Source organism: Melanostigma gelatinosum (genome assembly GCF_949748355.1).
Source record: "Melanostigma gelatinosum genome assembly, chromosome: 23".
Lineage (NCBI taxonomy): Eukaryota > Metazoa > Chordata > Actinopteri > Perciformes > Zoarcidae > Melanostigma > Melanostigma gelatinosum.
The window spans coordinates 1661459-1686001 of NC_136656.1; the positions used below are offsets into that span (position 1 = coordinate 1661459).

General features: G+C 39.7%; 2 protein-coding genes across 4 annotated transcripts; one reads left to right on the forward strand and one right to left on the reverse strand.

The window, feature by feature from the left end:
- Positions 1-16: 16 nt before the first annotated feature.
- On the forward strand, positions 17-3141 carry anapc10 (anaphase promoting complex subunit 10). Of its 3 annotated transcripts, none has more exons than XM_079295119.1 (7): positions 17-157; positions 536-631; positions 721-842; positions 930-1020; positions 1146-1266; positions 1367-1420; positions 2119-3141. In XM_079295119.1, the coding sequence occupies exons 3-7, from the start codon at positions 728-730 to the stop codon at positions 2296-2298; spliced, it is 561 nt and encodes a 186-aa protein (XP_079151245.1). In that variant the 5' UTR covers positions 17-157; positions 536-631; positions 721-727; the 3' UTR covers positions 2299-3141. The 3 variants fall into 3 exon arrangements, with proteins under 3 accessions (XP_079151245.1, XP_079151244.1, XP_079151246.1); XM_079295118.1 differs by having other exon boundaries at positions 536-628; positions 714-842; XM_079295120.1 differs by lacking the exon at positions 536-631 and having other exon boundaries at positions 27-157; positions 714-842.
- A 1441-nt stretch (positions 3142-4582) lies between these two features.
- LOC306796229 (F-box/WD repeat-containing protein 7-like) lies at positions 4583-18343 on the reverse strand. Its single transcript, XM_079295066.1, has 13 exons — positions 18165-18343; positions 16097-16179; positions 15832-15970; positions 15436-15570; positions 15199-15322; positions 13295-13431; positions 13092-13205; positions 8694-8875; positions 8372-8597; positions 7635-7701; positions 7253-7396; positions 6022-6171; positions 4583-5804 (listed from the first exon to the last, which is right to left on the reverse strand). Exons 1-13 carry the CDS (start codon positions 18201-18203, stop codon positions 5659-5661), a joined length of 1686 nt encoding a protein of 561 aa, XP_079151192.1. The 5' UTR covers positions 18204-18343; the 3' UTR covers positions 4583-5658.
- Positions 18344-24543: the final 6200 nt, after the last annotated feature.

The window sequence follows — 24543 nt, forward strand, 5'->3', positions numbered from 1 at the left end:
GATGACGTCAGTTAAAAGCGACCCGGACGGAGCCACCAAAAGTGGGAGCTTTCGAAGTGAATGCAGCAGAAAACAAAGCGGATTTAAACGTTGTGTACTTTATCCACCTTTAGACTAACATGTGATGCTTTAACACAACAGCTCGGAGACACTTGTTGTAAGTTGTGCTAATATTTATGTCATAAGCTTTAGTTGTACTTGCTTTAGTGGAGGAATAAGAGACACGAGTTGCTAACAGTTAGCCAGAGATCCACAACAAACTCCGTTAAAATATAACGTCTTCTCACATATTGACTTAGAACACGTTCCAGAAAATAGCGACGAATTATTCTGCTTATAAAATCAGTTAAATTAATATATTGTTTATATTCACTGAGCTTCCTGTCTTCAAATACCCGCGATTACATCGCCTGCTAATGTAAATAACGTTAAATAATTTGATACACGCGTGTCATTCATGTCCCTTAAAGATGTGTTGATCCTCACAATCTGTTAACTTTGATGATGTCATTGTTTCTAATATTTTAATATGCAGGTAAACGTCAACATGCTGGAAATGTAAAGAGTCACTTCAGAGAAAACACCTGAGTGTGTCTGCTTGAAGACAGACAGACAGACAGACAGACAGGTAGTTACTTTATTAATCCTGCAGTAATAATATCAAATGAACTAAACAGTGAACTTGTGTTTTGGCCTCATCTCCCCGGTTAAAGGTTAAAGGTGAAAGATGGCCACCCCGAGTAAGACTCCACCCGGCGCCGACCCGAAGCAGCTGGAGCGGACCGGGACGGTCCGGGAGATCGGGTCCCAGGCGGTGTGGTCCCTGTCCTCCTGTAAACCAGGTCAGCTCACAGACGCGTCCGGAGTTATGTGTTGGTCTGAACTCTTTACGATTCATAGATAATGTATTTATGTTTCACTCTGTTCAGGGTTCGGAGTGGATCAGCTGAGAGACGACAACCTGGAGACGTACTGGCAGTCAGACGGGTCACAGCCTCACCTCGTCAACATCCAGTTCAGGTATCGCTCGGCATGCTGGGACATTATGGGCATCATGGACATCATGGACATTATGGGCATGCTGGGACATTATGGAGATGAGCTGTGTTCTCTGTGTTGATCCTCTCGTCTGCGTTGCTCCTCAGGAGGAGGACCACGGTGAAGATGTTGTGTATTTATGCAGATTATAAATCAGATGAGAGCTACACGCCGAGTAAGATCTCAGTGAGAGTCGGGAACAACTTCCACAACCTGCAGGAGATCAGAGTAACTTATTATTAATAATATGTATTATTCATGTTTATTATTATTGCTGTTTACAGACTTAGTCATCCCCTCCTCCTTCCCCCCCCCCCCCCCCCTGCAGCAGTTGGAGATGGTGGAGCCCAGCGGTTGGATTCACATTTCTCTGATGAATCAGGTACGAAACAACTTTAAGTAAATTTACATTCTGTAATAATTATTTGCAGATATTTAGATTATTTCTTAGAAACCTAAAACATTTGTAAAAATGTTCTGAATAAAATGTTTAATTTACATTCATTTATATATGAAGCTGATGCTGAATTTTGACGCTTGCTTTTAATTTAATTTCCCTTGAATTATTGTTCTAAAATTCAATTTACTTATAATTGTTTATTTATTTAATTTAGTTAATTAATTTTATTTATTTTATTTATTTTATTTATTTTATTTATTTTATTTATTTTATTTATTTTATTTATTTTATTTATTTTATTTATTTTATTTATTTTATTTATTTTATTTATTTTATTTATTTTATTTATTTTATTTATTTTATTTATTTTATTTATTTTATTTATTTTATTTATTTTATTTATTTTATTTATTTTATTTATTTTATTTATTTTATTTATTTTATTTATTTTATTTATTTTATTTATTTTATTTATTTTATTTATGTCCTGTTTTTAAAGTTAGTTAGTTTAGACGACATTTAACTTTTGAGAACTTTTTCATACTCAAAGTATAAAAAAGGTTTCTAATCTGAACTGAACGTAGAATAAACAAAGATCCAGATTAAATCTGTGTTTTTGTGACAGGAAGTAGTGGCTGAAAGATATTTATCTGATTGTTTGTGTTTTATGTTTTTTTTAGCGGACGAACGAGCCGATCAGCACCTTCATGATCCAGATCGCGGTTCTGGCAAATCACCAGAACGGCAGAGACACTCACATGAGGCAGATCAAAGTGTACACGCCCGTAGAGGAGAGCTCCATCGGCAAGTTCCCACGATGCACCACGGTGGACTTCATGATGTACCGGACCATCAGGTGATCCGGACCGGACTGAACCAGGACCTCCTCTGTGCTCCGGAGAAGAGAAAATTACACCAAAAAAACCTGGACATATCTCATCAAGGTTTTTGTTAAATGCAGCTTTTATTTTGAAAAATTGATGAATTGAATATAAACACATTTAAAGACGTTTTTCTGGTTGTGAGGAGTTCAAGGCCAGAAGGACTTCTGAGGAGAAAACTGCGTTTTCTAAAGTTTGTTTTCATGTTTTTCTGGATGATTTGTTTACTTTAGACAGTTTGTGCCTCCAGACTACCGTTAGCCTCCGGACTACCGTTAGCCTCCGGACTACCGTTAGCCTCCGGACTACCGTTAGCCTCCGGACTACCGTTAGCCTCCGGACTACCGTTAGCCTCCGGACTACCGTTAGCCTCCTGACTACCGTTAGCCTCCAGACTACCGTTAGCCTCCAGACTACCGTTAGCCTCCTGACTACCGTTAGCCTCCAGACTACCGTTAGCCTCCAGACTACCGTTAGCCTCCAGACTACCGTTAGCCTCCTGACTACCGTTAGCCTCCAGACTACCGTTAGCCTCCTGACTACCGTTAGCCTCCAGACTACCGTTAGCCTCCTGACTACCGTTAGCCTCCAGACTACCGTTAGCCTCCAGACTACCGTTAGCCTCCAGACTACCGTTAGCCTCCTGACTACCGTTAGCCTCTGTTTTTCATTAAACGTGTTTCAAAGCAACACGGCTCACAATGAAACTTTGTTAAAAGACAGAAAAGAAGAAATAAACGAGGTTTACAAACTATGAATAAAAGATAGAAATCTTTATTCAGATTGTTCAGAATACAACGAATTAAAGAGACTCATTCGAATCATTTTGCACTAATGAGAGTAATTATTGCACGGAAATATATATAATTATTGCAAGAGAATGAATTGAATTATTGCAATACAATGTCATTTCTGCACTAGATTTATTTAAATTATTGCACTAGAATAACCTAGTAGAGGTGGACAAAATAACATGAACGTCTGCATAATCGAATGCAATGCAACATTAAGATGTCTGGATACACACACAGGTGTCTAAAACTGTGTGTGTGTGCTCTACCTGAGCCCTGAGGGAACTCACCATTGTGCTGTCAACAAGCTGCAAAGCCTCATGGGTAATAGATGAGATGTTTTTAAGCTGCTGCTTACCTGCAAACACACCCACACACAGATTTCAATTTAATATTTATTTGTTATTCAGATCAATATAAACTTTGTTCTTCACGTTCATTTGATTATTTTATTTTGAACACGAGCAGCTGATCAGGTTAAAATACCTTCAACATTATATTTAATAAGTTTACGAATTAAACAACGGCTCTAATCGTAAAGAAAATAGTTCTCAGATCTTTGACTTCTGTAAAAGTATTAATACAACGTAAAAATACTCGTAAAAAAATAAAATCTATTCCTACAAACTTAAAGTTTAATGAACCAACTTTACTGTTAAACCTTATTTTATTTTCACTTATTTACTCACTTTATGCAGTGATTTTTGTTTCACTGCTCATAATTTAACTAGTTTAGTCTTTGTGTTGTATAATTTCAGAACACTTAGCAGTTTGACAACAAAATTCTGAATAATAATGAATAAATATAAAGTGTGAATAATTACATTTAAAATGTTTCCACTCACAGAACGGCTGACGTGCTGCTCTAATGAACTGTAATGAAGTAAAAGTATAAAGTTGTATGCAGTGGAAATACTCAAGTAAAGTACATCAACTGTGTACTTCAGTACAGTACTGGAGTAAATGTACTTTACACCACTGAACAAAAATACGAGTAAAGAAGCTGCAACTGAGTCAAAACGTTAATAAAAGTTAAATATTAAAAGTTATTCTTTGAGTAAAAAACAAAAACGTATTAAATAAAGTACTTCATATATAAACAGAAAAAACACGTCACTCAGTGTTTATTATAAAACTCATCTTTATTCGTACACATTCATCTTTCAACAATATTTTCTCTGATTCTTATAAAAAGCTGAATATTTACATCTTTCATATTTACAGTATTTTACAACGACGTCATCGGAGCCTCAAACGCCGCCTGTTGCCGAGCGAAACATCGCCCAAAACTCTCGCTTATTGGCTGGAGCTGTTGCCTAGCAACGGCAGCTTGTATATATATATATATATATATATATATATATATATATATATATACATATATATATATATATATATATATACATATATATATATATATATATATATATATATATACATATATATATCTGATTAATATCTGTTGAGTTGTTGATTTTAAATCTTTAATAAATGTTTCATACCAGGTGAGACCGGTTTTTAGAGTCAACGGTTCTACGGAAGCTCAGAAAGGCCAAAATAACACATTTTGATATTTCTGATATTGTGAAATATAAATCATTATATATATAAAAACAACATGAATACAGATGTTTTCAAAGTGTAATATTAATGCTATAACTCATGCTCAGTGGTAATTTAGATTTAAACATTGAAGTATTTAGTGGTAATTAATTCATGTTAAAGTTTTTTAAACTCATTTTCATTTTATATTTTTTATATTGTGAAATATTCCAGATTGTTCTTAAAGTGAAATATTAATGAATCAGAAGTGATTTAATTGATCAATAAGGTGCTCGGTTGTGTATGTAATTAAACGGCCTTTCTTTGCTTCCTGAATCTTTCTGAATATTGATTTTATTTTGCTAATTACAGTAAAAGCGTCTCAGGAATCCCCGAAAAAAGTGATTTAATGTGTAAAGAATATAAAAAGCAGGTTTAAGAGTAAAGTCGGATCATTAAATCTGCTTTTCTCTGATTTTTATTTAACTTTGAAGGAATAAATAGTGAAATCTATGAATACGGGTCGAAAGAAAATGGCTGTTAATCCAAATGAATCAGGATTAATGAATACATGTTGCGATTTAGTGTTCAGTGACGACGCTACGGCGCCATCAATCACCAAAACATGAGCGCTTCAACGTGCCGTGAACCTGTAACCGTCGTTGCATTAATGCTTTTTATCTCAACGTTAAAACTCTGAAGCGAGGTTTCGTGTCGCGGTTGCTCGGCTGCTCTTGTGGTTCCACCGTTGTGGTTTCACGGTTTCACCAGAGAACTAACGGCCAGCGTTCTCCTGACGCGTTACAGCAACGGAGACGGGCAACTTCACGTCTCTGTCGCTCAACATTTTGGTTTTGTTTTGTTTTCAAACGGCATCGTTGAGTTCAGGAAAAGTCAAAACCCTCGTTTCTCCGCTCGTTACATTCGAACTGTCGGAGACGTTTCTTTGTCCGTCCAGGTGTTGTTGTTGTTCAACTTTGGTTCAACAGAATAAACTTCTTCTTCTTCACTCTGTTTCCGTCTCCGTCTTTGTCTTCTGGTCCTCGAGGTCGAAGTCGAGAACGAGCAGCTTTGTTTCCTCCGTTCCGTTCCGGCTGCCGGCGGCACAAACCAGCCGCGTGTCGGACGCTCTGATTCGCCAAACGACGCCGCCTGAGGAGAGCAGAGAGACGCGTGATTGGTTTAAAAAACAAGGAAGACAAAGCATATAAAATATCACAGATAAAAATTAATAAAAGGGTTCCTGTTTACAAGACTTAACAATATGACTTATACGGATAAAATAAAAAAAATAATAATAAAAAAATACAAAATATATACAAAAAAGAAATGTAATAAAATATATAAAACAAAGGAAATAACTAAGTACCTGATCCCCGGCTCTGCAGGGCCACCACGTCCCTCAGCCAGGCTCCGGTCTTCAGGTCCCACAGTTTGACCGTCCCGTCGTCGGAGCTGGACAGAACCAGACCTCTGCAGAACTGGAGACACGTCACCGCAGACTGGTGCTTCATGGGCCCTGAAGAGACACGAGACCAAGTCAGAAATAAATATATATATATATATATATATATATATAAACTACTTAGTTTATATATAAACTAAGTAGTTTTAAATGCAGGACATTTATTTGTAACAGAGTACTTGTACACTAGTGTCAGTACTTTTACTTTCTTTTATGAACTACCTTCATTAATTCTTCACGTCTTTGTTCCCTCGTCTCCTAAAATATACGTTAGTTCAGGTTTTATTCTTATTTCTGCTCTTCTTCTTTCTGTGTCGTTTCCTGTTACGTTTCCTCTCTTTCTCCCGGAGGACTAAAGAGCGTTTTAACGCCGAGTCGACAACTAAATGGAGCTCTCATTGTTCTCATTGCTCTCATTGCTGTCATTGCTGTCATTGCTGTCATTGCTCTCATTGCTGTCATTGTTCTCATTGCTCTCATTGCTGTCATTGCTCTCATTGCTGTCATTGTTCTCATTGCTCTCATTGCTGTCATTGCTCTCATTGCTCTCATTGCTGTCATTGTTCTCATTGCTGTCATTGTTCTCATTGCTGTCATTGCTCTCATTGCTCTCATTGTACTCATTGTTCTCATTGCTGTCATTGTTCTCATTGTTCTCATTGCTGTCATTGCTGTTATTGTTCTCATTGTTGTCATTGCTCTCATTGCTGTCATTGTTCTCATTGCTGTCATTGTTCTCATTGCTGTCATTGTTCTCATTGCTCTCATTGTTCTCATTGCTGTCATTGCTCTCATTGTTCTCATTGCTGTCATTGTTCTCATTGCTCTCATTGTTCTCATTGTTCTCATTGCTCTCATTGCTGTCATTGTTCTCATTGCTGTCATTGCTGTTATTGTTCTCATTGTTGTCATTGCTCTCATTGCTGTCATTGTTCTCATTGCTGTCATTGTTCTCATTGCTGTCATTGTTCTCATTGCTCTCATTGCTGTCATTGCTGTCATTGTTCTCATTGCTGTCATTGCTCTCATTGTTCTCATTGCTGTCATTGTTCTCATTGTTCTCATTGCTCTCATTGTTCTCATTGCTCTCATTGTTCTCATTGCACTCATTGCTCTTTTGTTGTCTTGTCCTCACCTTGCAGCGTGTGGAGACACTGTCCCGTCCGGACGTCCCACACTCGGACCGTCGAGTCGGCGTTCCCGGACACCAGGATGTTGTCACGCAGCTCCATGCCGCTGGTCAGCGATTGGTGGCCCGTCAGCGTGTGGACACACCCACCTGGACAGGACAGGTACGAGTGGGTTGACTCCTCATGAACTCATTCTAACAATGTGACGATTCATTGACGTGAAGTTTAACTGAACGGCAACGACTTTGTACTTCTGTTGCTGTAATTTAAACTGGATATCATCATTCCTCTTCCACGCTGTGAGCTGCACATTGCTTTTAATAACAATAACTCTTTTGTGCGAGTGTGAAGTACATGTTTAAATAATGTCAATAAATGTGTCTCTACCCGTCTCTGCGTCCCAGACTCTGATGGAAGTGTCCAACGAGCCGCTCACCACGAACACGCCGTCAAACTGCACACACACAAGAAATACCTTTATGAACGCAGGAGTCACATTTCATACGTATATGACAATAACATCCTAACTTTAACTGGAACTTAAATTGAGTGTATTCTAATGCGTTCTTGATATGTGCATCTCTAGGGATGACATGTATATTAAATATTAGAAAAGGAAAGATCAGATGATAAAGTATAAAGATGTGAAGAAGAGTCGAGCGCCTCATCACAGTATCCGTGTCGTGTACTCGTATTTATACGACCGTCTATTCTTGTCCTGACATCTGCACTGTGTACACAGATGCTGAACTTCTTCTTCCTCAGTACTTTTACTCGTTGATCTCTTCTCATCTGGTTTCAATGTAATCTCAGAGTTTAAGGATCCACAGAAGTTTGATTTTACGTCACATTTATACTTTTAAATATTTTAGAAACTCCTTTTAATTCAGTAGAATAATGTAGGGCTTTTACTTAAATACACTATTACCTGGCGCCTACATTACCCACAATGCACTAGAACCATTGACAGCTTGTGTTATGCTAGTAGCAGCGATCACTTCTTTTTAAACTCCACATTTCGTTTTTATTTTGTAAACTGGCCGCCTTTAACCGACGCACGTGACATCACTCGAGGTGATGATGTTGTGTGTGTGTCCCTGCAGCGTGTGTGTGTCCGTGTGTACCTGCAGTGAGTACACTCGGTTGGTGTGTCCCTGCAGCGTGTGCAGACATGCCTCCGTCTCGGGGTCCCAGACCTTCACCATGTAGTCGTAGCCTCCCGACACCACGCGGCGCCCGTCGTACTGGACGCAGCGCACCGCGGCCACGTGTCCCGTCAGCACGTGCTCACAGCGGCCCGTCGACACGTCCCACACGCGCAGCGTCGTGTCCCGAGAGCCCGATACCACCCTGAGACGGGGGGGGGGGGGGGGGGGGGCATTACTGCTGCGTCAGGCAACCAGGGGGAGCTAGAGGTGGTCTTGTGTGTGTGTGTGTGTGTGTTACCTGTTCCCGTGCAGACCCATGCAGCGTACGGTGGAGGTGTGTCCGTACAGTGTGTGAACACACTCTCCTCTCTCGGCGTCCCACACGCGCAGCGTCCGGTCGGTGGAGCCGCTGATCACCGTGGCGTCGGCCATCTGACTGCACCACACGCCGCCGGTGTGACCCGTCAGCGTCCGCAGGCACTGAGAGAGACGGAGACATTAACCAGGGTCACTGTGATGTCATCCGTGTGGTGGTGGTGATGTCACAGTGATGTCATCGGGGGTTGTCTTTTCTTTTTTTTTGTTCAACAAAATCGGTGTTAAAAACTGACCCGGAGTTAGAAAGACATTGGTGTTTCTAGAGAAGAGATGGTCTAAAGAAAGACAGGTGCATTATGGGAAATGTAGGATTTGAACCCCTCAAGCTTTGTGGACTTTATCACACTTAATCGCTACTAATGTTTACGGATAAATACAATTAATTAATTAAATAAATCTTAAATAACAATAATATTTCAAAACCAGTGAATGACAATGAGATTTCTTCTTTTTTTGTCGTTTTTTAATTAAATTTGATTTAAAAAACACTGAATTAATTATAAAATAAATAAGATTAAATCTAAAAAGTATGAGAAAACCGAGAAAACCATGTTCTAAAAGTAATACATTCTCTCATGTATCACACCAATTTCACATAAAATACCCATTACATCATCAATGACATGAAGTGTGTTCTTGGTGTGTCTGTCCATGAATGTGTGTGTATAAATACACTCTTGAAGAGAGAGAATTCAGTTTCACCTTGAAGGTGTTGTAATGCTGGTTGCTGCGCAACAGACGAAACCTTTTTATTTTGCCTTGGGTACTATTAGGTATATTAGGTAATAATATTAGGTATATCAGGTAATAATATTAGGTATATCAGGTAATAATATTAGGTATATTAGGTAATAATATTAGGTATATTAGGTAATAATATTAGGTATATCAGGTAATAATATTAGGTATATTAGGTAATAATATTAGGTATATTAGGTAATAATATTAGGTATATCAGGTAATAATATTAGGTATATTAGGTAATAATATTAGGTATATTAGGTAATAATATTAGGTATATTAGGTAATAATATTAGGTATATTAGGTAATAATATTAGGTATATTAGGTAATAATATTAGGTATATTAGGTAATAATATTAGGTATATCAGGTAATAATATTAGGTATATTAGGTAATAATATTAGGTATATTAGGTAATAATATTAGGTATATCAGGTAATAATATTAGGTATATCAGGTAATAATATTAGGTATATTAGGTAATAATATTAGGTATATTAGGTAATAATATTAGGTATATCAGGTAATAATATTAGGTATATCAGGTAATAATATTAGGTATATTAGGTAATAATATTAGGTATATTAGGTAATAATATTAGGTATATTAGGTAATAATATTAGGTATATTAGGTAATAATATTAGGTATATCAGGTAATAATATTAGGTATATTAGGTAATAATATTAGGTATATTAGGTAATAATATTAGGTATATCAGGTAATAATATTAGGTATATTAGGTAATAATATTAGGTATATTAGGTAATAATATTAGGTATATTAGGTAATAATATTAGGTATATCAGGTAATAATATTAGGTATATCAGGTAATAATATTAGGTATATTAGGTAATAATATTAGGTATATTAGGTAATAATATTAGGTATATTAGGTAATAATATTAGGTATATTAGGTAATAATATTAGGTATATTAGGTAATAATATTAGGTATATTAGGTAATAATATTAGGTATATTAGGTAATAATATTAGGTATATTAGGTAATAATATTAGGTATATTAGGTAATAATATTAGGTATATCAGGTAATAATATTAGGTATATTAGGTAATAATATTAGGTATATTAGGTAATAATATTAGGTATATTAGGTAATAATATTAGGTATATTAGGTAATAATATTAGGTATATTAGGTAATAATATTAGGTATATTAGGTAATAATATTAGGTATATTAGGTAATAATATTAGGTATATTAGGTAATAATATTAGGTATATTAGGTAATAATATTAGGTATATTAGGTAATAATATTAGGTATATTAGGTAATAATATTAGGTATATTAGGTAATAATATTAGGTATATCAGGTAATAATATTAGGTATATTAGGTAATAATATTAGGTAATAATATTAGGTATATTAGGTAATAATATTAGGTATATTAGGTAATAATATTAGGTATATTAGGTAATAATATTAGGTATATTAGGTAATAATATTAGGTATATTAGGTAATAATATTAGGTATATTAGGTAATAATATTAGGTATATTAGGTAATAATATTAGGTATATCAGGTAATAATATTAGGTATATTAGGTAATAATATTAGGTATATTAGGTAATAATATTAGGTATATTAGGTAATAATATTAGGTATATTAGGTAATAATATTAGGTATATTAGGTAATAATATTAGGTATATTAGGTAATAATATTAGGTATATTAGGTAATAATATTAGGTATATTCGGTACTTTGTTTGTGTTGTTGTGTGACTTCGGTGCTGGTTAGTTCAAACTCACACAACACAAACAAACTACCCGATTGCGTCGGCAGTAACCCAGCAGCTCCCGTGTTCTGCAAGTTAAAAATCACTGTTTCAGTCAATGGAGTCTGTGGCTTCAGAGGGATTCCTGTGTCTGGTGGTACATCAGCTGTTTCCAGACGGCAGCAGAGTTTGACGGGTGGGTTTTGTCTTCTAATATCATTCGAGGTCTTCGCGGGCACCTCTTGTCACCAATATCGCTAATATTGGGTGGATGGGTTTCAATCAGCTGCTGTAGAGCCCTCCTGTCCTGGTGCACACGTTTGTGATGCTTCCAGTCAGGAACATATACGACATTAAAACACTTGAACTGATTTTTTGTTTTCAGGTGTCTCGAATACGTCCACATCAGTACATGTTCTTTGCTCCCGTGCTGGTACTCCGGTCTGTTTCTCCATCTACATACTACTGAGAAGTACTTCATATAACCCTACTTCAAACGTACGGAGGAGAGTAAACACGTGTACACTTAAAGAGAGAGAGAGAGAGAGACAGAGACAGAGACAGAGAGAGAGAGAGAGCTTCTTCACCTTTAACACATATAAAGATCCAAACAGAGCCCCAGGCTGTCAGTGTTTTTAAACGTCTCCGACACACCCTGACTAACACAACTGGTCCGCCTGAAACTAATCTACTGCTGTCAGTTCTATCCGGCCACATAAGCTTTACTTTATATTCCAATATTCTGTTGATCTACATTAAAAAGCCTCTAATTCATGACGCACGGTGACTTTTAACAGCAACACTCAGCGCAGCTCATATTTGGGATGAAACTATTTTTTTTGTCTTTAAGAACAAAAGAATGTTTCCATTACTGGATTATCAAAATAAAAGCACATTCGATTGAACACAATTGAACAGAAAGTCTGGTGATGTTTGGAGTGAATGTGATCGAGTCGTTGGCATGTTGCAGTAAGAAAAGGTTGAAGGTTAAGATCGATGAACGAATTCCATTCAGCGGCTTCACTTTCAGGCTCCGACTCTTTGGTCTCGTTCCAACGTGTGAACCGTGTTGAACTGGATTAATTAAGGTTTGTGTGACTCTGATTCATCAACCAAGAATGTACAAAGCGGTGTGTACAAATTCGTGTTTGACAGGTTGGACTTTTCATGACAGGAATCATTGTTTCACAACCTGGAAACGATACAAAGCACGAGTACCGACAGTGGTTGTAGAAAAAACACGATTACGTACAAAGTCAATTCAAACACGAAAATGTTTCGCCGATCAACGCTGAGATTCTTATGACGTCTTCTCGTTTGTCAAGAAGAAATGGAGGAAATAATAATTGTATTTGTGAAAACCTGTCATCGATAATAACCATTTTAAATGATCAGTTATTTTGAGTGTCGATGGAGCAGCTACAATGTTAGCATAGCCTAGCGCTGACCGATCCAAACTCCATTTTAAAAGTGATTTGCTTGTCGTGTTGCGGAGAGAAAACTAACAAAACATCACAGCGCTTCATAGCGCTGTCGTAAAACAGATTTATTCAGGCGCGCAAAATAACACGGATAAACTATTTTAAATAAATAATGTTTACTTTTGCACATTCTTAGACAAACCGCTCCTCCAACTTAAAAACATGTTTTCCATTGTAAACGTGTTTTTTTACTATTATGTCTCTCGTTTATTGCTACGCACCAAATCACCACGTTTATGAAACTGTGATTTCTAAAGTACTCTGACCAGTAAAATAATACTCCACTGTTATTTATAAAATCCCGGTTTCCATAATCAATACACGTCGTCTCTGCCGACACGCTGCGTCCTACCTTCCCGGTGACGGCGGACCAGACTTTGAGCGTGTTGTCGTCGGAGCCGCTGACGATGAGGTCGCCGCTGAACTGCAGACAGGTGATCACGTGATCGTCGTGACCTTTCAACACCTGCAGAGAGAGAAAAAGAAACGGGTTGAATGACACTCGGTTGGTGTTTACATATCAAACGCTCGGCGTGTTCCGCTGAACCGGCGTACCATGGGTTCTCCCGTGTCCCCCTTCCTCCAGTTGTTCTCGATGCGGTGTTGTCGAATGTAGGCCGATTTCCACGGACTGGCCGTCACACCCGGCCGCGAACACTCCCTGCGACGACACGACGCATACTCTGACACACCTGGGGAGAGGAGGACAGACGGTAAGTAAAAACGGCAAAAATTCACCGTTTACATCTTCTCAAAAGTGACTTTGTTCTGTTTTCTTCTCAGCGTGTATTCAGATATTTCAAAACCTGGGGCTACGCCATCGACCCTTCTATCCAAGACAACGAGGCTCATAAAGATAAGCTAATCAAGTTCCCTGATGCATCATCGACAGAGAGCGGACGCAGCTAGTTAGCCAGGTAGCTAGTTAGCCAGGTAGCTAGTCCTTCTCCAGACCCAGCTCTGCTGCTGGTGACCAGCCGGCTGTTTGGCTAACTTTCTGTAACCGCTGTAGCATTTAAGCATGGTGGAATTAGCAAGCTAGCTAACTAGCCAGCTGTCCGCTACTTAGCTGGCTAGCGTATCCTTCTCCAGAGCGGCGGGGAGTGAAGAGTCGGGGCCGTTAGACCCAGCTCTGCCACGGACCACCAGCCCGCTGTTCTCCATTAATCAGCCTTTTGGCTGGCTTGCTAATGCCACCATGCTTTAATGCTACACTGGTTACCGAATATTAGCTGAAAAAAAGTTGTCTATTATCTGGCGAGAGCAATGTGCGTTTGTACGCCATGACAAGTCTGCGTGGATGAAGCATTAAACTGTAAAATTTTACTTATTTAGCATCGGGCTAGTTAGCTTGCTAATGCCACCATGCTCTAATGCTACACTGATTACAGAACATGTGACGAACAAAGTTCTCACTCATTTGGTGATAACAATGTGCTTTCCTACACTGTGAAAGAGTGTGTGGATGAAGCATTAAGTTGTTAAAATTGTACTTATTTCGCGTCTGGCTGGTTAGCTAGTTAGCTTGTTAATCCCACCATGCTTTAGCGTTGATTTGATTTCTATGGCTACTGCATGAACAAGCATTGCAACAGGAAACACAAAGGGACCCATTCAGAATGTTTATGTCCTCACAAAGGTCTGTAAGATGAAATATAATCTTTTGACTAAAGATAACTGCTTTGTTACAGACGACTACTTAGTGCGAGCTGGCTTTCATTAGGATGTAACTGGCACTCTGCTAACGCAGCTTTAGTTGCATTCATATTCTCAACGAGTGCCGGCTCATGCCAGCGGCAGTCCCACCGGTGTGACAGCGGAGCAACAGCGTAAATACAAATCAGGATTATTTTAAGAAGCCGGCTTCATTGGTATGGCTGCGGCGTGGCGCTAACGCTAGGTCGGCTCATTGGTATGGCTGCCGAGTGCTGGCAGTGAATCTCGGCTGACTGGCAGAACGCCAGGGGAGAGACACACACACACACACACACACACACACACACAGAGAGCCACTGCATTGCGCTGAATGAAGGAGTGACTGACTGGCTGTGTAGCTGTATTTGCATGTTACACTCAGGTCAGAAAGAACTGTGCATCCAGTGAGCTCCTTCTGTTTGCATTTCCCCTCAGGTGGAAAAACAACAGACCAACTGAGTCCCTGTTCTCTGTCTGCCAGGTCACAACAGCTTCAACAAATGAGCCACATGACTCAGACCTTTCTGCAAACGCATACAAACATAAATCGTCTGAAATGTCTGTGTTCATAAAAAGGTGATATCTATGAGGTCATGTGACCATATTCACCTGTAGAGTCTCTAAATGTCTCTTTAGGACGTTTCCTCTCAATGAGTTTGTTCTCAGACTCTGATGATGAATCTCCACTTCAGCTCTCACACACACCAGACTCTCCTCTTTCATTCCTCTCTGTGCGAGTACTGCGTTCAGTGTGCTTTGTTTACCTTCCTCGCGGCACTTCTCCCTCCACAGCAGGTTGTCCTCAGCCAGGATCCTCCAGTACCTGCAGGTCTGAGCGGCCTGCAGCAGGTCTCTGGGAGCCAGGAAGGTCAGCACGTACAGAGCCAGCTGATAACACACATGTTATATGAAAGACTAGTCCAGATCATAACACGATAACTTAGTCCGTCAAAGCACGTCAAAGGTGCAGTATAAATAAAGTTATACGACACGTGTCGTACCTCTTTGGGCAGCAGGGAGATGAAGTCCCTCTGGAACTGAGGCTCGATCACCTGCATCATGTGCTTCACCTGGCTGGTCTCACACCTGTCGATGAGCTCGTCCAGAACCAGCAGCCTTTCAGGACCGCTCCAGGCCTGCAGCACGAGGATTATTAGAACTTCATCATCCCCCGAGATACAAAAGAGTTGGTACAGTCTGTTTGTGTTGGTATGTTTTTTTTATTATATATATATATATATATATATATATATTATATAAGAACAGCTGGGAGGCAGCACACTGGGACGCGCCGTGTTTACGAGCAGCGAGCGGAAGATATTCACAAACACACTTTCACTGAGTGTGTTTAATTCTATCCGAGTGGAGTTTGGGGGGGAGGGGTTTAGAGAACTGACCTGGAAGGTGTGAAGCCAGTCCTGCAGGCCGGAGGGAGGCGGGCCGGAGGTGACGCGCCGCCGCTGAGCAGAGTGCCCATTGGCCAACCGGAGGTCACCGAACGTGGACGGTGTGGTGGACTGAACCAGACTGGCAGGACTGTGGGGGGGGGGGGAAGAGAGCGAGAGAGAGAGAGAGGTTAGCATCTGCAGCAGTTAGCATCTCAAAGTAGGGCTGAAGGTTAAACGTGGTGGTGGTTTGTATGATGTCTGGACATGCCGTTACCTGAGGTATGCTTTTCCTTTGCAGCGCTTCTTCCCTGAAGGGAACGGCCGGCCGTCTGGACCGTGATCCAACTTCCTCTTCATCTAACGTGGAACGACAAAGACACGGTGACACAGTGTGGTAGAAATATATCTGAATGTGATCAAATGTATTTAACTTGTATCTGGATTTACTGTGTCGTAGTCAATGTCTAAGGTTTTATTCTTGTAGTTTGAAGCTATGCAGACAAACCAGCACTGGCTACTTAAGTTGAGTCTGTTTAAATAAAATCACAGATTTATGTTGTTTATTCACCATATTTCACCCCAAAAAGCCGTTTTCAGCAGCTGTACCGTGCAACATCCCTCATTTAGAATGTTTTAATCTTGCGGCATGAAGCTATAAAGATGACCGTTATGAACAGGAAAAGGAAAATCCCTCGCATGCGAGACGCTGATTGGCAATAAACCATCTGAGACACGTTGAAGTGACACGTTGACACGCGTTGAGGAAACACCAGAGAAGCTCCTGAGCCACAAATGTTTGTGTGAAGTCAGCGTTAACGAAGAGCTACTCGACGCTGAAAACACCTACGCTGGTAGAGGGACACGAACGCAACCATCCAGAGGTCTGAATCAGCTCCTCTCAGTCAATGAACGCAGGAATGCAGAAAATCACAGGAATGTCGCCGGTGCAGCACCGGTTTAAAATAGAGCAGCACGCGCTAACGGGCAGCTCCACACACACACACACACACACACACACACACACACACACACACACACACACACACACACACACACACAGGACAGCATGTGTGCGTCCTCCTTCCTCTCGGCATCACAACTGGCTGCATAATCTGTGCTGGCTTTTCAAAATAAAATACAAAGAAGACACTGAATGTTTCAGTCTGTAATATCTCCACCGAGGACGGAATCGAACCCGCGACCTCCGACCATCGTCCACGACATGCGGTCGTAGTGACGTCTGTGTTTTTAAGTGAAAATCTCCATAATAATACACTTTAATACTTCTATATGTGTGTGTATGTTGTCCTCACAGCAGTGTTACTGTAGAGACGTTCTACTGAGACCTCATGGTACATTTAGAAGCATTAATATAATGAGATATGATGATGAGAAGAGGCTGAACTGTGACCTCTGAGTGATGATATGCTTCTATAATCTGTATTTACACAGTGAAGGGAAACATGTTATTTATTAAGGTTTGAGTCTTGTGGTTTGTAGCTGTGAAGATGAACAAGCATTAGACACTAAAGTTCTGTCTGATTTTAAATCATTTTTAGAGTATTTCTGATATTCTATCGCCCATATTTACCCCAAAATACAGTTCCCAGCAGCTGTAATGTGTAATATTCATTTTACTTGTGTTTTCATGGTGAATCTGTAAAGATAAATCAACACTGAATACTAAACTTTTAGTGGATTTAAATATTTTTAACCCCAAAATATGAGTTTACAGCAGCCTCACAGTGTAGTATCCACGTTTACTTGTGTTTTCACTGTGTGAGGAGGCAAAACATTTACATTTATAAGGTTTTAATCTTGTGGTTTGTAGCTGTGAGGATGAACAAGTATTAGACACTGAAAATTATTTAAAATCAGACTAAACTTTATAGTTTTTATACCATATATACACCGTTTTTAAGAGGATTTAACGTTTTAATAAGCATTAGCTACTCAGGTTGTACTTGATTTAATTGATAGATATTAGCTCATTCATTCATCTGTAATTAACCATATTTTAACAGGGATTCAAACCCTCCACGCTGCCTTGCTCACTGGTTCAGTGTACAGACACACTGACAGCTGATCAATAATCAAATCAAAGAGATGGAATGAGCTCTCTCTCTCTTCCGCAGTGGTCCACACGCGCACACCGACGCGCGCACGCGGCCGCCGAGGCATTCCGCTGTCAGAGGGAGAAACGCCTCGTCATCCCGGTGCTGCGCGAGCCTGACGAGCCCTGAACACCGCGCGACGCAGCCTTTCAACGGAATGAAAAATAAATCTAAATAAAAAGGACAGAGACGAAGCCGCAGCTGCTGACGTCACTGATCGATACTCACTTTGTAGAAGATGAGCTTCAAGCTGCCGTAGAAACCCATGGCTGCCCTCGAGACCGAGCAATATAAAAATATACAACTACTAAAATATGTAAATGAAGAGAGATGTAATCCAAGAGCAGAATGTCCAACAGTCAACGATCCATCGATTAGTAGAAACCGATCAGTTTAGGAACGGAACCAGTCCGTGTGGAGCGCGTGCTGCTGCTTCAGGATCCGCTGAAGAGGACTGACTCTCTCTCTCCCTCGCTCTCTCTGTCTCTCTCTCTCTCTCTCTCTCTCTCTCTCTCTCCCTGTCTCTCGCTCTCTCTCTCTCTGACTCGCTCTGTGTGTTCAGAGAGTAGAGCGACCTCCACGAGAACACGTAGGGACATGCCTCTATGGGAGGGAGGGAGGGAGGGAGACAAAAAAAGAGAGACAGAAAGAGAGACATAGAAAGATAAAGGCAGAGAGAGAGAGAGACAGAAAGAGAGACATAGAAAGATAAAGGCAGAGAGAGAGAGAGACAGAAAGAGAGACATAGAAAGATAAAGGCAGAGAGAGAGAGAGACAGAAAGAGAGAGACATAGAAAGATAAAGGCAGAGAGAGAGAGAGAGACAGAAAGAGAGAGACATAGAAAGATAAAGGCAGAGAGAGAGAGAGAGACAGAAAGCGAGAGACATAGAAAGATAAAGACAGAGAGAGACAGAAAGAGAGAGACATAGAAAGATAAAGGCAGAGAGAGAGAGAGACAGAAAGTGAGAGACATAGAAAGATAAAGGCAGAGCGAGAGAGAGACAGAAAGAGAGAGACATAGAAAGATAAAGACAGAGAGAGACAGAAAGAGAGAGACATAGAAAGATAAAGGCAGAGAGAGAGAGACAGAAAGAGAGAGACATAGAAAGATAAAGACAGAGAGAGACAGAAAGAGAGAGACATAGAAAGATAAAGGCAGAGAGAGAGAGAGAGACAGAAAGAGAGAGACATAGAAAGATAAAGGCAGAGAGAGAGAGAGACAGAAAGCGAGAGACATAGAAAGATAAAGACAGAGAGAGAGAGAGACAGAAAGATAAAGGCAGAGAGAGAGAGAGACAGAAAGAGAGAGACAGAGAGAGAGAGAGACAGAAAGAGAGAAGTGGACGATATTTTGAAGCCTAGAGTTATACGTTCCGGCCGTCGCCATCTTGGATTTTTTGCAACCAGTGAACAGGAAGTGACCATATTTGGACTGAGGAGGGGTGACGTACAGACACCGTAAACTGTAAATGTAGCGTGTTAGCGTGCTAACATCCGCTTAGTTAGCATGCTAACACAAAGAGCGGCTGAGGCTAGGTCTGCAGGTCACGAAGTATCGGACACGATTATTGTTATTATTGTTATAACGATGCATCCTCAGGGGAACATGACCGTCTGAACCAAAATGTTAGATTTCAATTCAAACTGGATGACTGACCAGGACGTTTTTACATGTTTTTCTCGTTTGTGCTGGACATGAGAAGTATTCACTGCAGGTAAAAGGTTCCCAAAACCAGCTGTCAATCAGGAACCCCCCCCCCCCCCCCCAATCAATCAGCCGGCCCCTCAGGGCCCAGAAGACTTCTAGACCTCTAGACCTGTTAATCTGTAAATCTGATATCAGTTGCATCAGTCCTTTAATCACCACTTATTTCCTTTGCTTCAAATCTTTTCTCCCTTCCTCCCTCCTTCTCTCCTTTCCTTTTATGTCTGTAACTAATTCCTCTCTCCTCCATATTGTCATAAATCTGAATTTTCCCTCTTTCTGCTTCCAATTTACATCGTTCACTTCTTTGGTTTTTCCTCACGATTCAGTAAAAATGTGCCGAATAAAAATAAAACAGATGCTTTTGTTTTCTACTTTTAGATCAAACGACGAACATTTGCAAGAGATTAAATTAAATCATGGAGGAAATAGAGTGCGGCTGCTGCTCTGTACTGTTTAACTGAAGTACTCTGATATTTTACTCAGGTACAAGTACTACATCACAGCGTACAAATACTCCAGAATTCAAACTGTTATATTAACGAGTTGAAAGTTAAAGTGACGCCTCTCTCAGTAAATCCCTGCTGCGGTAAAATGAGGGTTTTTCAAAGGGACCCTGGCGCTCAGATGCAGTACCACCTTAGTCCACAGGGGCCGCCAAAATCAACAGTACAAATGTCTTGTAGCTTTAAAGTATTGACATCTTGTACTTAAAAGTACCAAAAGTAAAAGTACTCATGAAGCAGAATGGCTCATTTTAGAATACTACATATTATATGTATTACTCTATTAATGTGTTCATCACTTTAATGTTACTGCTGGGTACTTTAATCTATAATAAAACATCATAGTTTGTATTAATAATCAGAAAATACAAAGTAACTAAAGCTGTTTGACGAATGTACTGAAGGTAAAAGTACAATATTTGTCTCTGAGATGAAGAAAAGTACAAAAACTACACCTCAAAACTAAAATAAAGTACTTGAGTTAATGTGTTTAGCTTGAGCTGTATTTAAGATATAGTATTTATAAAAATACTAACAAGAAAATAAGTTTTTGTTTTCCTTTTGTCTCTTTAAACTCCCTCTTTTTCTTCTTCTTCTGTGGTATGGAGCCCCACTGAGCCCCCCGACGGCCCTTGTAAAACCTGAGACTGGAGTGTGTGTTCTGCATTAAAACAGCTGACTCGTTCCCACACTCCACTCTCTGTGTGTGTGTGTGTGTGTGTGTGTGTGTGTGTGTGTGTGTGTGTGTGTGTGTGTGTGTGTGTGTTTTATACTTGGAGCTAACTGTCAGACTGGAAACAGAGGAAACCACTTCAAAGGCTCAGGCCTCTGTTTGTAGTCTGCGTGTGTGTGTGTGTGTGTGTGTGTGTGTGTGTGTGTGTAGCATGAGCTAGCTGGATTAGCCTACAAGTGTGTGAAGAATCAATGAAGAGCGAGAAGATCAGAGGAATGTGTGAAGGATTGATTGATGTTTCATCGCTCTGAATATCCTGAGTAGAGTTCAGTAGAAACTCACCACTGAAGTGTTCGTTAGTCTCGAGATATATATATATATATATATATATATATATATATATATATATATATATATATATATATATATATATATATATATATATATATATATATCTCACCGAGAGACTGAGTAGACAGAAAGGACTACAGTAGAGATACAGTGCCTTGCTTAAGTATTCATGATTTCATGTATAAAAGCAACAAAAGGAGAGAACATCCAAGGGGTGAATACTTATGCAAGGCACTGTATATTCACGATATAACTTTGATTATAACATATTGTGAGTAGTGTGAATAAATAGGCCGTTGAAATGGAGAGAAACGCTCACCTGAAGGACAAACATCAATATAATGTTTTTTTAGGTGTAATGATGTTGAACGTTAGCTTTTATTACGTAATATAAATATAATTTATCCCGCAGTGGCCTCGATCCATACGCTAGATATCATAAGTTAATGCTAACTAATAAGCTAAACTCTTTGTTTGCTAACGCGTTAAGCTAGCTAACGTTATTAGCTTCTTACCTCGGAGCAAACAAAGTGTTTTTTTCTTGATCTTTGATGGATTCACGGTTTAAATCCATATCCGACGTCTCTTTTGATGTTTTTTAGCTTCGTGAAAGTCGAAACAATACGACGTTTCCTCTAAACTTTGATGATATCTTCTAGCACCTATTTACGGTTGCTAACGTGGGATTGGACAGTGGCTGTTCTAGGGGCGGGGCTTAGCGAAGCGTCAACTCATTCAAAAGAAACTTCAGTTTTTCAACCGGCTCTGTAATAAATATAATATAGTAATATAGTAAATTGGCTCCACATTGATGAACTAAAACATTTAAATTGAATTAATTAGTAATAAAAATATAATATATTCCATAATAACACTTGGAAAAGAGGACATTTTGCATAATGAGTACTGCTGTTGTAGTGCTGATAACACTTGTACTTAAGTACTTTTTTCTACTTTGAGTACTTCTTTCACTGCTGCCTGATACTTTCTGATGTATGTTGTATTTGCAGCTTCACTACAAAGATGAATGTACTTCTTGTACTATCTTCATGCTCAATACTAGTCTTCTTATAACTGAAGTATTTCTACTTTCACTTTATTAAAAGACCAGAAAACGTCTTCCACGACTGCAGAAATCACATTTGATCATCTCATAAATAAAAACCAGAACGATGCTGCAGCTACTCTGCACATTCAGACTATTTAAAAACACGTAAAACATTGTGTACTACTACACGAATACATCTCCGTATCTGAACCTGTGAAGACTTTCAACACTGAAGCAGGATCCAAACACAAGCTGCCGTGTTTCCAGTGGGAAACATTACAGAGGTGCAATGCAGCAAACAACAGGTGCCTTTATGAAGCAAACACAGTGTGTGTGTGTGTGTGTGTGTGTGTGTCCATCAATAATGAATGCAGGGAGTGTTGCAGGGATGTAAGACTTAGTGCTCATGTATATTTGAATGAGTCGCGGTGAGTCGACGCTGCAGGCGTCCTCAGGGGAGAAATCAGGTTCAACAGTTGAAGAGGAAGAGGAGGAAGAAGAGGAAGAAATCAGGTTCAACAGTTGAAGAGGAGGAAGAAGAGGAAGAAATCAGGTTCAACAGTTGAAGAGGAGGAAGAAGAGGAAGAAATCAGGTTCAACAGTTGAAGAGGAAGAGGAGGAAGAAGAGGAAGAAATCAGGTTCAACAGTTGAAGAGGAAGAGGAGGAAGAAGAGGAAGAAATCAGGTTCAACAGTTGAAGAGGAAGAGGAGGAAGAAGAGGAAGAAATCAGGTTCAACAGTTGAAGAGGAAGAGGAGGAAGAAGAGGAAGAAATCAGGTTCAACAGTTGAAGAGGAAGAGGAGGAAGAAGAGGAAGAAATCAGGTTCAACAGTTGAAGAGGAAGAGGAGGAAGAAGAGGAAGAAATCAGGTTCAACAGTTGAAGAGGAAGAGGAGGAAGAAGAGGAAGAAATCAGGTTCAACAGTTGAAGAGGAAGAGGAGGAAGAAGAGGAAGAAATCAGGTTCAACAGTTGAAGAGGAAGAAGAGGAAGAAGAGGAAGAAATCAGGTTCAACAGTTGAAGAGGAAGAGGAGGAAGAAGAGTAAGAAATCAGGTTCAACAGTTGAAGAGGAAGAAGAGGAAGAAGAGGAAGAAATCAGGTTCAACAGTTGAAGAGGAAGAGGAGGAAGAAGAGGAAGAAATCAGGTTCAACAGTTGAAGAGGAAGAAGAGGAAGAAGAGGAAGAAATCAGGTTCAACAGTTGAAGAGGAAGAGGAGGAAGAAGAGGAAGAAATCAGGTTCAACAGTTGAAGAGGAAGAACACACACACACACACACAGTGTACTTTAAAGAATGCAGAAATGAAGATGGAGAGGAAACAAATAAAACATGCAAATATTTATCAGAAAATATTGATTGTTGTAATTGTCCGATGTTTAAAGGACATAGAGGATTTTTATTAATTCAAGCATTACTTTTTCAGTCAGCCGTTATATTATTTGCACGTTTTATTTGGACTTCTTTCAACATTTTTCCCGTATTATGAGTAGAGGACGACGGGAAGCCTCCAGGAGGACAGTAAGGAGTTACGGCGCGTGTGATTTATTTCGTGGATTTGCTAACACGAGGATCAAAGCGCTCCCTCGCCGTCCGCTCTCAACAATAACTCAACACCGACGGACGGAGACCAGTAAAAAATTCATTTTCAGGACGCAAAAAAAAGAGACTTGACTGTAACCGGAAGGTCGCAGGTTCAAACCCCCGTCCTGCTGACGAGCACAAGACTCCAGGAATGCTGCCGCAGCCCCAGGAATGTGTGTGTGTGTGTGTGTGTGTGTGTGCTGACTCGGCGGTATCGGCGTGGAGGACCTGGCTGTCTGGAATGTGACCTCGTGCACCGTGAACCATCAGGACGGACGGCCTTTACACCACGAGAGTGACGACTCAATATTCAATGTGTGAACTCGTCATTATGACAGAGATGTGACTTTTGTGACGGCTGAGACACTTTGTCGTGTGCATGTCCGGGGCTTTTATTGTGAAAGGTAAGAACAGAAAGAGGGGATCTGGACGTTAATATTTATCAGCATCAATGAGGTTATTTTGTCAGAAGATATTGATAAAAGTTGATAAAACAGGAGAAAGTCCAACGTCACGTCTTCAAATGTTTTGTTGTCATCAAAGAAAAAGGATTGGAAATTAAAATTTAGACCAGAGAATGGCAATAGATGAAATGAAGACATTAGGGTTCATCCTCTGGGAGCCGAGAAGGTTTGAACCTCAGATCTCAATCACTGACTTCTCTCTTTGGTTCCTGTGTTCACAGATTGATTCTGAGCTCGTGAATGAGACGGTTTTATTCTCTCTCTCTGGACCGGATCATG